General features: G+C 40.3%; 1 protein-coding gene across 1 annotated transcript in view; it reads right to left on the bottom strand.

The window, feature by feature from the left end:
- Positions 1 to 1034: 1034 nt before the first annotated feature.
- Positions 1035 to 14926, bottom strand: part of MTL5 (metallothionein-like 5, testis-specific (tesmin)) — a 14083-nt gene continuing 191 nt past the window's right edge. The window contains 12 exon segments of the mRNA XM_010143540.1: positions 1035 to 1227; positions 2679 to 2830; positions 3365 to 3505; positions 4966 to 5068; positions 6205 to 6296; positions 7691 to 7767; positions 9902 to 10022; positions 10645 to 10748; positions 10751 to 10796; positions 11998 to 12062; positions 12866 to 12896; positions 14548 to 14916. Coding sequence (XP_010141842.1) covers positions 1035 to 1227; positions 2679 to 2830; positions 3365 to 3505; positions 4966 to 5068; positions 6205 to 6296; positions 7691 to 7767; positions 9902 to 10022; positions 10645 to 10748; positions 10751 to 10796; positions 11998 to 12062; positions 12866 to 12896; positions 14548 to 14916 — 1494 coding nt within the window.

The following is a 14926-nucleotide window of genomic DNA, read 5'->3' as shown; positions in this document are numbered from 1 at the left end:
GGCAAGAATTTTTCTTGAATCAACATAACACAGAGAATATCTTCCTATTCTTTTAAGCATAAATGTCACAAATATCCAATCATATATTATCAACTTATCACAAAATGTCTAAAACCAAGAGCACTGATTTTTATACAATCTGTCAATTCATTTAGATGACAATTTAAACTTTTTTCTTTTCCAGAAACATGGCAGCAAACAGCTTACTCCTCTTTGAGAAAACAAAAGCTAATATTAACACAACCGTGAGAATGAAAAGAGGAATAAACATCACAGAGAAAATGTCCATGTAAGAAAAATGAATAATTTAACAAAAGCTTTAAGGGAACTGGATTGCAGCTGTAGGATTCAGCAATTGTAATCCTAAATGCCATGTACATGAAAGATTTTCCCATCACAAACTCGTGCACTGTGCAGCAGGAGTAAAAAGAGGCCATCTTCCTCCTGTTCTTTATGAAGCTCAACTGCCTAACAAATCCAATGTTCAACAGTTTCAGTAGTGGTGTGGGGTTTGTCTTCCAACAGTAAATACCAAAGTTTCTGACAACATTGCTTTGTTCTCCAAGAACAGGGCATCTGCAGACAGCAGATACGAGTTGCCAAAACAGAGAAGACCCAAAGCTAAACTTAGATTTGCCTCCTGCCCTGGAAATGGCATTGCTTCACAATTCATGGAATAACCAAAGTAAGACAGCAAATTCTTACTCAGTGTTTACTGCGTCTTCACTCCCATAAACATCCAATAGTTTTAAGTGAAACTTACTTTAAAAGAGTCTAGGTAAAGACTGAAGAATTGGCTGAGAAAGCCCTAACTACAGAGAAAATCTGTTTTAGAGGAAATACAATATACTTTCTACAGTATTAAGTTACTTGGAAAAATGTTGTTTGTGGCGCTGGTTTCCAGCCTAGTTCAGAAAGAATTCAGCTGAAGTCAATGAAAACATTCCTATGAAATACCTAAGATCATTAAGCAGTAAAATTGTGGGGACTATGGCAATATATTAATACTTATTGGCTTTATAATACATCGAACATTATTCAACTTTCAGTCCTTTCGATTTTAACTGTGCATGTAGGATCTGGGATAAACATCTCCCAAATTCCTCCATGATCATCCACTCAGCCAGCCAGCCAGAGTAACCTCTTTTTTCTGCTTCTTCAGCTTGCATCAGGAGAGAAGTGCACACTGCTTTCACTTCTTCCAAAGATATGCATACAGCTGGTTGCCTGACAGGGGAACAGAAATCAGTATGAAAAATCACAATTTTAAATTTGATATAATAATACAGAATAATTTAAAAGACAAACTGCAAAACTGTCTGGAGTTGGGATGCAGCGAGCTGACCCAGCGTGGCTGCACTGTTACCGTAAGATACATCCTTGTGGGAACGTCACTGTTCTACACTGAACAGCTTCTGCTTCTACCAGATTGCTTCTGAGTTTCTCTAATTTATCGCGTGGCAGACTGTGTTCACGCTACATAATTAACCTATGCAAATGCTGCCCAGCAGGTGCAGGCCGTGAAAAGTTATACGACAAGCCTCTGCCATCCATACGCAATAGCCAGACCCTGCTCGTGCCCAAGGACTCGTGTTAAAAAGGCTCAGTCAAGGTCTAGGAGGTGCTAAATGTAACTTTGGTCTACTGCTGTAGAAGGAAAGAGGACCAAGCTCCTCACGGGTTCCCTGAATGGCACCTCAGCAGCCTTGCTTTGAATCAACTCTTGAAACTACCAGGCATGAACATCACAACTCATTTAACTATATTAATAACACAATTCATCCTACTGTACGATTCAACCAAAGACACAACTTGGCACCATCTGCTCCATAAACCCTCTACCAACATCAGAAATTGTTGAAATATCCTGAAAACAGATCATGAGAAAATACTTTAAAAGTGGAATTAAGAATGACAAGGAAGATGCAAATAAGAATAAAATAAGAAAAATAAGAATGATGCAAAGAAGCAAAGAGCCTGGAGTAAAGCTCCCTAAAATCAATGAGAGGTGGTTTAATCAATTTTAATTGTTATTAAAAGGTGTTTCTGTTTATTAGGCAAATCAGCATTAACAGACCAAAACCAGAGATTAGGCTACAACTATGGTAGAAAGCATAACAATATCAGGATAGTATGGCCTTCCTGGAGTGTTCCAGAATCCAAAGTCCCAACACAATTACAATTGGCAGGAGGTGGAGCAAAGGAAGATGAGGTGGGAAAGAAGCAGTGATGCAAACCTGCTTAGTAATTGAACATCACAAACATACCAATAACACTATTTTCTTAGTACTTCCTTGGTCAAGATTTTGTTAAAAATTAATTCTTCAACAGACAAATGTTTAAGAACAGAGAAACTGAAGGAAAAAACATAAAGTAGCTAACGGTGAAAAAAGTCGAGAGAATGAACTATGTGATCAGTACATAACTCACTGCTGATTTGTCAGCAGAACCAACACACAGATCCCTGAACTCTGTACGCTGCATTCTTAACGGACAGCTACAGCCTCTCCTTGGGCATTTTTTTATTTATAGGAACAAGATGGTAAATGCTGCATGAAGTGATTCCTTGTCTATAAGCCATTGGAGTCACTATTTCTTAGCTAATAATGATAACGGTTACCTGAGAAATTAATGAAGTCAAACTAACGAATTATGCATTGCCGTTTCCAAATCCTCACCTCAGCGTCGGTAATGTTTCCAATGTTGATGTCAAAACTGGACTATTTCCTTCAGTCTTTCCAATGTCCACGTAGTTTAGCACTTTCGACCCATTTTCTTCATAATTTTTGCAACCAATGCATTTGCAAATAGAGGAGCACATAATTTTAGCCTGGCAAATACAGAATACTTAGAATAAAAACTGTAGAAAACTTGATTTAAAGACACATTTTAGCAACCATTGGAGCAATACCACCAGGGGCTTATTCTAGATGTGCTTCTCCTGGATACTCCCAGAGCCAGACCACTGCTATCAATACAGTAAGGAAGCAAGACAGGTTTTTTTCATGGATTCTCTGTGGAGATTGATATTCCGTACATGGACAAATCACTCCTCCTTTTAATTTGTGGATAACTTTGCAATCAGTAAAACACCACAGATGCAAAGAAACTACCAGGATTAGCAGAAAGCTCATTTCTTTTGGAGCAAGACGTTGGCTGAAAACTCGTGATACCAAAAAATTTTAGCTGATCAGCCTCAGTGAGATTCAGTTCTTTAAAGACATGAAAAGAAAGAGACTGTGCCTCATGTTCAAAAGTTTTATGATGAAAAATGCAAAGAAAGAAGTGATTATTTTTACCAACTACTAGTTACAGAATATTATCAATGTTAAGGTAGTAACTGATGAAAGCTCACCTGACTCACCTCAAAGCACTCACAATAATTCTCGAGACATCCTGTGTGCTTGCAATTACACCCTTTGTTATGATGACAAGGACTAATTTCTCCTAGTTTCCCTTTCTCAATCTTTGGTAAGAAAGCTTCTGGGTTTCTATCAAGACAGGACTAAAACAAAATTTTACAGATTATGAGAAATTCAAAGAAATGTTTTCAAACACCTGACTGACCGTGATCTAATGTTTAACAAAGCAGTTCTTACTTTCCACTCTTGTCACTGGTGGATGAAGGAGTCTTCCATGGCATACGAGAGCAGGAATTCAAAGATTCCAGAGCCAACTTGGCTCTACCATGGGAAGAAAATTATGTTGGTTTTACGCACTAAGCTACTTGACCCATCTACTATTCTGGGGCTGGTTTTCTTGCATGACTAACACTACTTTCAGCAAAATCAAAGTTCTCAGTGAAGAAAGAACTTTTGCATACATAGTTACACACATCTCAGAAGTTTTAAACACATCTTGCTTTATTAATGGTCCAATACACAGACCATTCCCTGAAATCAGCACTGGATTGGAAGAGCCCTTTTTAATGAGGTCCCAAGAACGTGCAATACCACGGACCACTGAAGGGCAGGTTAAAGGGGTTACAGCCCTTGGTGTAGGGTAGTTACGGATGGCTCAGGTATGCTTTTCTCAGTGACAATCAACATCCATTATGCTCTACAAAGCTGCCATCTATAGCAGTGAAAGAAATGATTAGAACCAACAGCCCCAGCAGCTGAACTGCTGATTTGAAAAGTAGGTGTTGCATATTGACAGCAGAAAGGGCTGCGGCTTTGACTGGCTGGATGAGGCAACGCTCTGACTCTAATTAGATCAACTTCTTGTACCATCCCGATATAACACGAATGATACAAAATGAGTTCTGGAGAGTTGCATACAAGAAGCACAAAGCCATTGATACATCCTTAAAGCATCAGCAGCAGAGCAAGACTTTTTACTTTAAAACTTACAACACATGACACACGTATTCGATGAATTTTATTGCCCAGCTTGTGCAATGTGATAGACACAAAAATAATACCACATATTATTCTTCATTCTGCTACTACTATCAGTTCCCAAAGGGAGAAGCTACCTGTTTCTCACTACTGCAGGGTTCGGAGTCGCTGCCAGGAGAGCCGACCTCGCGTTGCTGCATGGGTCAAGCAGAAAGACTAACACTGCAGATCGGTCCGTGAGAATAACCATTTGGACAGTAATAATTTGTTTTCCTTTAGCTACTGTCTGATGCTGGGATACAACAAATTTTCCTTCAAGTGAAAAAAATGTTCTGAAATTGAACTTGGGTTCAAATAATTCCTTCCAAGAATAAAATTTATGCTTCAGTTAACACATCACTAGTTTTAATTCCAAAGTATTAGAAGTTCCATAAAAGGAAGGAAAGAAATCCCTCAATTTCTTTATGTAAGGATAATACAGAGGCAACACTTAGCTTTACTTAGCTTAAAAATAACGGATTTCAAATACTGGAACTAGTGGAAAAAGCAATACTGCTATATTTTTCATGCACGAAGCTGATACCAATGTGTAATGTACTTTTTTGTTCCTTTTTTTTTTTTTTACCTTAATGGCTTTAAATCGCTCAGCTTCATGGAGTTGACTGTTGTAACAATTATTGCAGTTGCGGTTGTTGCAAAAATCACCATTGGCAAAGAAATCACAATATCTATGATTAACATGTAAAATAACATAAGAAACAAAAATATTAACTGGTTTAAGAGTAAATTTTAAAATTTAAAGTATACTTCTAGGCAATTGTTCCTTCCTCTGTAATTTAATCACATCCGAACCTAGACAAAGAGCTCCTCCTTCTCTTTGACATTCTGTAAAATACCCCCAGTCCATCAGTGACTCTAGTTACTGTGTAAACATCTCTGCGCACATTATTTATGTACGAAAGCAGCAGCAAGACAAAGAAATTACATTGCAGTGTACAGTGTTTACCGTCTACTTGGGGTTTTCCAGACAGGCTCTGAACAATTCTTCTAGCTTCTCTCTTTATTTTTCATACTTTGGGTTATACACCCAAAGTCATCTACACCTCTGCACCATGGTCTGAGCTTGTGTGAGTTTACACCAACTGTGGATCTTTCTCACTCGGTATCAGGTGAGCAATTTTTGACACGTATTTCATTTTAAAGCACACATTTCTCGTGTGCTTGTCCTTCCACCTAGACACTGTTATGAGCGTTTATTTCATGTTGCTAAACTATCACAATTTAGACACTGAGGTTTTGAGCTGTTACATGGTTTCTTAGACTTTGTAACCATAACGTAAGCTACACAGGCTGAAAAAGGAAAACAATTAGAAAGAATGGACAAATACAACTACACTGAAAACTAATTATTCTATAGTTTAAAATTAATAAATTTCGATTTTATTTTTTTACACCAACACTGGGACAGATGTGCCCTTAGTTATACAACCTACTAATGGCTGAGCAACTGCAAAGCTCTCTCACCTTTCACACTGGGGCTGCATCTGCCTCTTATTTAAAAATGATCTGCAATTAAATATTATTCAAAGAATTCCATTACTGTCAGTAATTAGATTTGGAAACATATTAATTAACTTAGAAAATTAAATGTTTTTCAGGCAAATGGACAGCACAACTGCACTGATCCTAAGAAAACCTGGAACGGTGTTACACAGTCTGGACCGCCAGCAACTGGCCTCACGGCAGTCACACAAAGCATTCGTACAGGACTGCGTCTCTGTTCCCAGAGAGAGGCAGCTATGCACCCCACTGCCACTGCAAAACTCAAAAGTCATCACGACGTAAGGTGCCTCATGCATCTTACCCCTCTGAGGCCACGTTCACCATCCCGTGTAGGTTTGATTCCTCAGGCAATGTGGCAGCGCTGGTGACTGGCTGTAAGGGTCCGTTTTCCAACTGTTCAAGATAAAATGCATACATCTTGTTTAGAGGAACTTAAAAAAACAAACTCTTTTAAGTTAACAGAGAAAAAGTAACACAAAGAAAATGCTTCAAGGATAATGTGATTGCCAAGGTTACTGATAAAAACTCATGGAAGTAAAGAGTCGTGAAAAGGGCATGCGCCAGCTCCAGGATCCCATCCATGGTGTCAAGAATCCCCCACAAAGAGCCAGGAGCAGCTTCCAGGGCAGCAGTGTCGGCGCACTGCTACCAGTTAACTGATCATTGTAGGTTCAGTTGCTTTCAAGTCCAGTAGCCAGCTGAGTCTGGCTGCTGAGTGGGTGATTTGCATTACTATCAGCTGCAATATGACATCTCATGGGTTGAAGACTAAGCAAAACTTAAAAAAAGAATCAGCTCGCAGGCCAGGAAAACACACAGCAGATCTGTTGTGTCTTCAGCCCTACGATTAATAAGGGCCTGGTTATGAAGACAGGCAAGGGAAGAACAATTAGGATTCTGCTGATATTCCCGGTAATGGAGGGACTGTGAATAATTGTTAATTACTGTTATTTTAATGGGTGATTAATCTAGCTATAAAGAAGAGGAAAATTAGTATATTTAAAGCAAGAGAAGAAATCTAGGAAACACCTGATTTGGGATAAAGTTAGGAAAGGAATTACCAGCCTGCTCCAGGATGTTTAGGCACTGAATTGCAGATACACCAGCTTTAGAGATGAAAGAGTCCCCAGGTCATTGTTCGAGCTGACCCCTGGGGTTTTTTCTTTAGCGATAGTGGCAGCTATCCACAAACAATCTGCTGTGTTTGTATGGACATCACATATTCACGTCACACAAAAAGTTAATGTTCAAAAATCTGCACTGATTTTTGCTGCCAGATCTGTCGGAAGTATCGCATGAGAAGCCAAACATCCTCAAAGATTTTTACTCTTCTGTTTAATTTTCATCAACCAACCCCCCCCCCAAAAAAAAAGAAAACCCCCCAACAAAAATTATGAAGACTTAATGACTGTTAAATCTTATTCAAGAGTAAAGAGCGTAAAAAAACCTACTGGAAGAAAATACTCCCCTTCTTCTGGTAAAAGTCAATGTGCTGTCCTTTACCCCAAAAGAGTCTTAAAATGGTTCACAGAAATAATATCATCTAGGTATCAAAATTTATTTTTCTTATGGAAAACTGTATTTTTAATTCTCTTATTACTTCTAGAACAACCTGAAATCAGGAACCTTCACACACAGAAAGTGCAGAACTAGTCTGTCCAAACTAGCAAAACTGTAGAGAATGTGCACAAGCGTTACTTCTGAACACTGACTTAACAACCCGTTCTACTAAAAGGAAAAAGAATGTATATCGTACTTAATAAGCTTAAAGGATAAAGCTTCGCTACCTCTGGTTTATTCCGAACCACTTCACACAGAACAGGCAAAAACCGCCCCAGTACAGCTGTTGCAGCGTTGTCTACATCTGAAAAGACGACATATACCTGAAGAGGGCAGAACTACTCACAGTGTATAAAGTTTTATTTATGCATAAATAGGTTTTGAATTAAGCACACAGGCAAACTCATATCTTCAACTTATTTTGTTAATAAAAATCACCATCGTATATTCTCTGTTAGCATTTCTCCTGCAACTTCATTTTGAATCCAAACGTACTCTACAATAAACAGCGTAAAGGACCTAAAAATTCTCTCTCCAGAAATGTTTTTCTCATTGCAAAAAACCCCCACAAGAATAAAAACCTGGCCACACAAAAATACCTCTGACAGAAGAACCCACCTCCAGTTTGACAGTTAGGAATTTGAGCACAGAATGTTTTCGCTCATGACATTCAAATGCCATAGAGTTAAAATACGAGGGCTGCTCCGGAAGCGATGCCTCCTCTTTTGTTATGTCCACCCACAACATCAGAGGCAGATGCTGGTGGCCTGGCAGTAGAGGTTGAGCCTTCCCACCAATATTCTGTTCAATTTTGTTGCCCTGCAACAGTCGGCAGCAGAGGGGCCGTCTGGCAAAATGGCATGTGACATGGCAGCGCCTGTGAAGCAAAGGTGTGTAGCTGGGGGAAAAATTGCACCCGGTGACATCCATCGACGCTTGCTGAACATTTATGGAGACCAAGCAGTGGATGTGAGCCCGGTGAGGTGGTGGTGGCAGCGACACCATCTTAGCAGTGTAAAGCAGCGGGTCACCTCCGCGGGTGCAGGTTGTCACCAGCACAGAGCCAATGGGGGGGTCTGTGTCGAAAACCAGTGGCTTGTAGCTGAGAGCTTGCGCTATCAAATAGTGTGACTGTGCTTTTGCATCTGCTGCAGTTTCCATGGAAATAAATAGGAGGCGTCGCTTTTAGAGCATCCTACGTATTTATCCTGAGTTCTTGTTTTACAAATTTCCAGAGTTCTGAGACAGCACCTGGAACAGAGGTCTTTAGCTTATGAAAATAATTACTAAAAACCCATGGAGAAAATCATAGCCATAAGGGTAAGTGTAAGCGTAAATCCTGGTGAAGAGCTGCAGGTAGGTACAGCAGCATGTCAGCCTGTGCAGAGATAAGCAAACATCAGCCACGTTAATGTTACAAGATGTATCTTACACCTGTATTTCTTTCCTTCCCAACTGCAGAAAGAAAAAACAAAGGAAGCCAGAAGACAGCTCAGCTCAAAAGCTGAAGTGATTAGACCCTGGAAACTTTTAGATGTGATTTCTGGACCTAATTCTTTTCCTTGCTGTGAAGACGAGTAAAACAGAAGAAAGCTCAAGCGAATAAAAACTAAAAACCATATGCCAGTGCTCTCCTCCTCAGCTTCTTCCCTACCATTACAGCAAACAAACGAGAGTTTGAATTTTACAAAGGAACATGACCTTTAACTTACATGTGCCTTGTTTACTTTTCCGATGGATTCCGGTGCATAAAAATAGGCTCCATACTTGGAGCATCTGCTGAGAGATGCTCATGCTCAGCACCTACTGATCTTGAGAGCAGTATCTGTGCATCTGTGGTGCCTAATATTACAAGGCTTTTTTTTCACATTGCCATCAAAATGCACCACTAATAAAATTATAATAATATAACAAAATAAACCATGTTAATAATGTTTTTGAGGAAGCTGTAATTAGGTAAGGAAATGGTTTTTTTAATTAAAACTGAACTGCACTTTGTTGCTGCTCAGATGAAAATGTCCTACTCCATCTAAGCAGCATTAAATCTAGGACCTCAGAAACCACTGTCTTTAAAAACTGATGGTGTTTCAAGTTCACGCCGCTCAGTAAATACCAGCCAGACATTCTGCATCCCTGCCCGAAGCACACCCACAGCCTCTACCCTGCTCATTTCCGGAGAAACAGTGACCCCGGGTGGCAACGCGTGCGGGTGCCTGTGCTAGATCTGTTCTACACCGAGAGTCACCTGCAAACAGCAAAAACTGCTGACAAATTCAACACACCCACCAGACCATTCTTACTACCCCGAAGCTCCTAGCAATGTTTCAGTTATAAAACAAAATAAAAGAACAACTGGTTTTGGCTCGTCTCCCCCGTTGCTGCTGAAGAACATAAACAGGTGCAGTTGCTTGCAGAGATAATTTTCATTCTCACGATACCTGACGGAAGATCATCCTGCTGGTTGTCATACTCAGGAACTAGATGAAGTGGTTTTAGTTCTTCTGCGCCACAACTGTTTATACAGAGCATTTGAGTACCTCCTTCCAGCTGGCAGACAACCTGGAATGAATGATGGAATAGTGAGCTTTCCGTAATTCATTTATCTGAAACTGTAGCATACAGATGGAAAGGTTTCCTCACCAGTACCACCTCTCTTACAACGTTCATAATCCCAGGCTGGAATCTCTCAGATGGCCTTATGCAGTAAGATGTTTGCTTTTTGACTCTTAATTTTAATTTCTTTATGGAAGCAGCTGTTGAGATCTAACACTGTAGCGCCTCAGCCTAGGTTTCCTGCTTTGCTGAATTGCTCCACAGGCCATTGTAGAACACACTGTAAATATTTGCTGGTACGCTGGCTTTAGATCCAGTTCCCTAACCAGTTCAGGCCACTGTCATTGTTCGTTTCACTTATTTAGATGTGATTTTACACATGACCTTTCCTTCGGATGAAGTAATCTTCACAATGGTGTTGGCTTTTTTCCCCAACTGTTAAATAATAATTAATTTTAAATATATATACACATAAGCACTATAACTAGATATAATTTAGGCTGTGAGTCCAAAGAAGGGACTGCTTGATACAGCACTTCCTAAGTGGGACTTCTTGATGCTTCCATGGTACCAATAAGTTAATCTTCTCTAGCACAGACTTTCGCTATGCATTAGAGGATCTAATTACCACAGGGTTGGAGTAATTCCTGTGTGAACATCTGGATTCCTCTGCCACACAGTGCAATGCTAATAACTTGCAGCCAGACTCATCAACATCTGAACTCTGAAAATTGCTCTGCCTTGGTGATTCTCGACAACTTTACTAACTGCCACTCTTACCTCAGCCCTAAACAGAAAGTTTTAGAATCTGCTTTAAATTCCAAGCAAATACAATACATTCAACAACTTATCTGCATAAAAGATATATTTTAAAGCAAGAACTGTATTCGAATTCAATACTGAGAATAGTTAATTTACTTGTCAAAGTCGGAATGATTTTTGCTTATGTTTCCAGTAAAAATATTCCTGAAGAATAACAACGAACAGCTACAAACATCCGAGTGCCAATGGCATTCAGCGTCTCCAACATCATGAAGCACCAACTGATTTCTAAAGTGTCTCGGAGAAGTCAGGCAATTAGTCGCAGCAAGTTACGCAAAGCGAGAATTAATCTGGAATTACCTAACTTGGCTGGGGATCGCTGGGATTCAGTGTAAGTCAGAAGCAGCCATCTGAGAGGGAGCTGAAATTCAGTTATACTGTAAACCAGATTGTTCCTAAAGGAACCTTTGTTACAGTGATCAGCTGCCAGGCCATAACAGTCCATCACAGACGTGGTGCCGCTCACATGCGTGGAGAACGTATCCTGCTGATTCATGAACTCTCACACCGTCGTCAGTACAGACACCACACTTCCTTCCAGAGAGGAAGCCTTGCCTCAGCGCACGCTCCAAACCACCACACAGACAACCTTGAAAAACCTGCCTGCAAAACTCTAGGAGTTTTCAGAAACCTCCCTTTCATGAAATGCCTGAATTTCTACAGTTTGTCTTGCACATATGTAGGAAATTCTATCTGAAAGAGTCAAGTCTTTTAAGAGAATCATTAAGTTGCGAGCACAGGGAGAAATGCTGGTGTTGGAGCCTCCGCTCTGCTCCTTTACACCGCTGCACACGCGATGAAGGCTCGCACGCTAACCGGCTGCCCAAGGGGACTGGGCAGAGTCCCCCCGGGCAGTCTGTGCTCAGGTGGCCTTAGGAGAAGCCCCCTCCCTAAGCAGCCTGAGCGAAACCAGACCGGGTAAGTGGCAGGCAGGAGCCAACGGGAACGGGAACAGGCAGACACTCCAGTGCTGTTCTTCCTCCCTCCGCAGTGCAGCACTGTAGGAATCTGCTTTTCCTTCCCTCCCTTCTATGAACACCTCATGTAGGAGAGCATTTGAAAGAACCTTTTACCCTCTGGCACTTCGAATAAATCCCGAGCTAGACATTTAATGCTCTGACAGATTGGTCTGACAATAACAAAATAATCTGGCGTGCACACTTACTATTTCATCACAGAGAGCAGCGCTGATCTGAGGTAAGCCACAGGTGTCCCCAGAGGGTTCTAGTATATAAAATAAAGCACATTTTGTTTACAAAAAGATCAATGTTTCATACCAAGAGCTGCTTTATAGCATCAGTAAAATGTTTTGATGTTCCTACAGCATTTCATTCTTGTGAAAGAACTATTTAATATTCTTTTGTAACAGACTTGCTGGGAAAAGCAGATTTCTTGATGCCTTTGAAAGGTTTGTTGTGCCCATTTGGTAAAATTCACTTAGCTTCAAGATAAACTGCCTTGTAAAATCAAATCTAACAGTCAGTTTAGCCCTGAGCAAGACTGAACAGGTCCTGGGCAGAACACACGAATGCTGACGAGCTTAATGTCAGCAGCAGCAGTGCGAACACCCCAACTGTCATCATCAGTTGTCAGTTCAATGGAAATAAAGACATTGTTCAACTTGATAAAAAAAATTAACAATAAAAAAATTGTGCTGCAAGAAGGAGCATCTTCTTCACAGCACCCTGGAGGAAGGAGGAGGGGGTATGGGAGGATGGGAAAACCAAAAGCAAGACTGAACATTGTGGTTGAAGAAACACGAACACACATGAACACACTGTGGTCCATTCTCCTGTCAAACACTCTGAGTTATATTAACTTCATCAGAAAAGGCTCATACTGCAATTCACCAGATCCAGAAAGCAAATTATTTGGCTATTTAAATCCTTCCCTAAGCTGTAAGAGGAGGAAAATCCCATAAAATCCCCCTCAATCACTCAGGGCACTTACCATTTCAGCAACTGGTCCAGTTTTATAACTGGTTTGGATTCCTTTAAATTGATCCTAACAAATACATTTATTCTTACCTGTAACTGCAGGCATGAACGATCTGGACACCTGAAGAAAAGAATGTTTTATTTATGACTATTTTATGCATCAAATGATCGTTTTTAAAAAGCCAAATGAATAAAAAAAACTGACTTAAACTGACCTTGAAAATCGGAAGTTATTTACACTCTCTTGACGTAATTAAGCAATAAATGCTGCAGCCTGTTCGGTATTACCACATACCATTGTACCCCTTGAATTTTATTCCTGCTTTTTCTGTTCAACATCCTGTTACGGTTCAGATCTAATGTAGTCACAACTATAACAGCATCATACTTAATACCTACTTTTTTATTTTCAAAAACAAACCAAATGAACAGAGCATGGAACAAAGACAGAATCCAGCTATCTTCCAGTTTCCAATGAGAAATGATGTTGTTCGAACTAGGCCGTTTGATCTCTCTGCGTGTGCTGTGCTTCCGCTTAACACAGACAGCAGCTCTGGCGGGTGAGCAAGCGCTCTAGAAACAACCCATCAGCTTTCTGTATTCCATCAAAAGTATTTATTACCTGGTTATTTAAAGCCTTTAAGAAATAGGACAGATAAAGGAAAGATGCAGACTTAGTGTGGTAAGCTGTCAGGATACGAGGAACAGAGCTGGTCAGAAAGTTTCCTAAATCTCACGTTTAGCTCCTTGTACGGAGACTAACGAACCCTCATTATCTTCAGCCTGGCTTTGAAGAAAGCAACTGTTATACCTTAACCACAACTTCACTTTCTGGAGGCTACCGTTGGTCTTCTGAATCTTATTAACCGTTCAAAATATTGAAGGTCTTGCTTATTAAAGAACGACTAATAATATTGAGCATGTGTGTAAACAACCTTCCAAGCCAGAGATACTTTTAAACCTTAACTGTACCCTGGAATCAAAGAAAACCAAAACACGTCAGCTAACAGCCATGGTGGACCCAAGCACCTCAGGATGAAACGCCGCTGGGAAACGCACTGGGCTGGGTAGAGCCAGGGCCACTTTCTGTGACAGAAACCACAAGACTATTCCACTCACGAGCAGTCTGCAGTAAGCACATGGATTTGGTCCTGTGACCATCACAAGAAATTTTATGCTGCGCATCTTTCTAGATTGTAATGGATCGCACACAGAAAATGTGACTTCGAACCGCACAGCACCACTGCCAAACGTGGGGAGCAACGGGAAATCCCCCGCCCCTATAAAACTACTTTCTCCATGGAGATTCAACAACACAGGCCATGCTCTACTGCTGCAAAGAAATCACTTTTTAACTCACTTGGACTAAAAATTTTAAGGTGACAAGTGTGTCAGCTGTGGAACTAAAGAAAAAAGTTAATATCCTACCTGTACAACTACTTAATAGTTGCTAATACAAGTGGTAATATGTAAAACCAAAGGGGTATATTTGTGCCATGGTAAAAATACAGCTCATAACACACACAAAAGAATGACAGCAGAACTGTATGTGCCCACCACATGCTACTTCTGGCAATATAAACCAGAAATTGATTGCTGGTTTATAATTATAATAATAATAGTATTTACTGCTAAGTTTGTTCTAGTATAAAATTTACAACGTAACTTTAAACACTATGTGCACTCTATGAAAGTTCTAAGGTGGCAATTACCCACATTCAAGACACAAATAAGCACAAATTGGTAAAAATTCCTACTTCACTTCATCTTACTGGTATCGTTCCGACATTTGGATTGACTGTTCCTTCTGGAGGGAAAATGCTTGAAGTTGGAACACTGCAATTTTTATGCTGCATCGCTACAGAAGAAATAAAGTGGACACCATCTGAAGGCAGATAAGGTGAATGTGCGTGTTCAGCTTCTTCTGGGAGATTTAATTCCTTGTATTTTTCAAGATCTTCATCATCACGGTTGTTGTTTCCATGCAGATATACCTCAGCTTTTACTATTGCTTTTTGATTTTCAGCCGTCAGTGAATACTTGTGATCTAACAAAGTCTCTCCCACATCTACAGCGTCTTGACGAGACAGCAGCCCTTCTTCAGCGGGGTTATCAATCACTGCAGCTCCCAGGTGGAAGTTCTCAGCAGGA

Source organism: Buceros rhinoceros, unplaced genomic scaffold, assembly GCF_000710305.1.
Source record: "Buceros rhinoceros silvestris isolate BGI_N320 unplaced genomic scaffold, ASM71030v1 scaffold29, whole genome shotgun sequence".
In the NCBI taxonomy this organism is placed as follows: domain Eukaryota; kingdom Metazoa; phylum Chordata; class Aves; order Bucerotiformes; family Bucerotidae; genus Buceros; species Buceros rhinoceros.
This window is presented reverse-complemented; position numbering and strand designations above follow the sequence as displayed.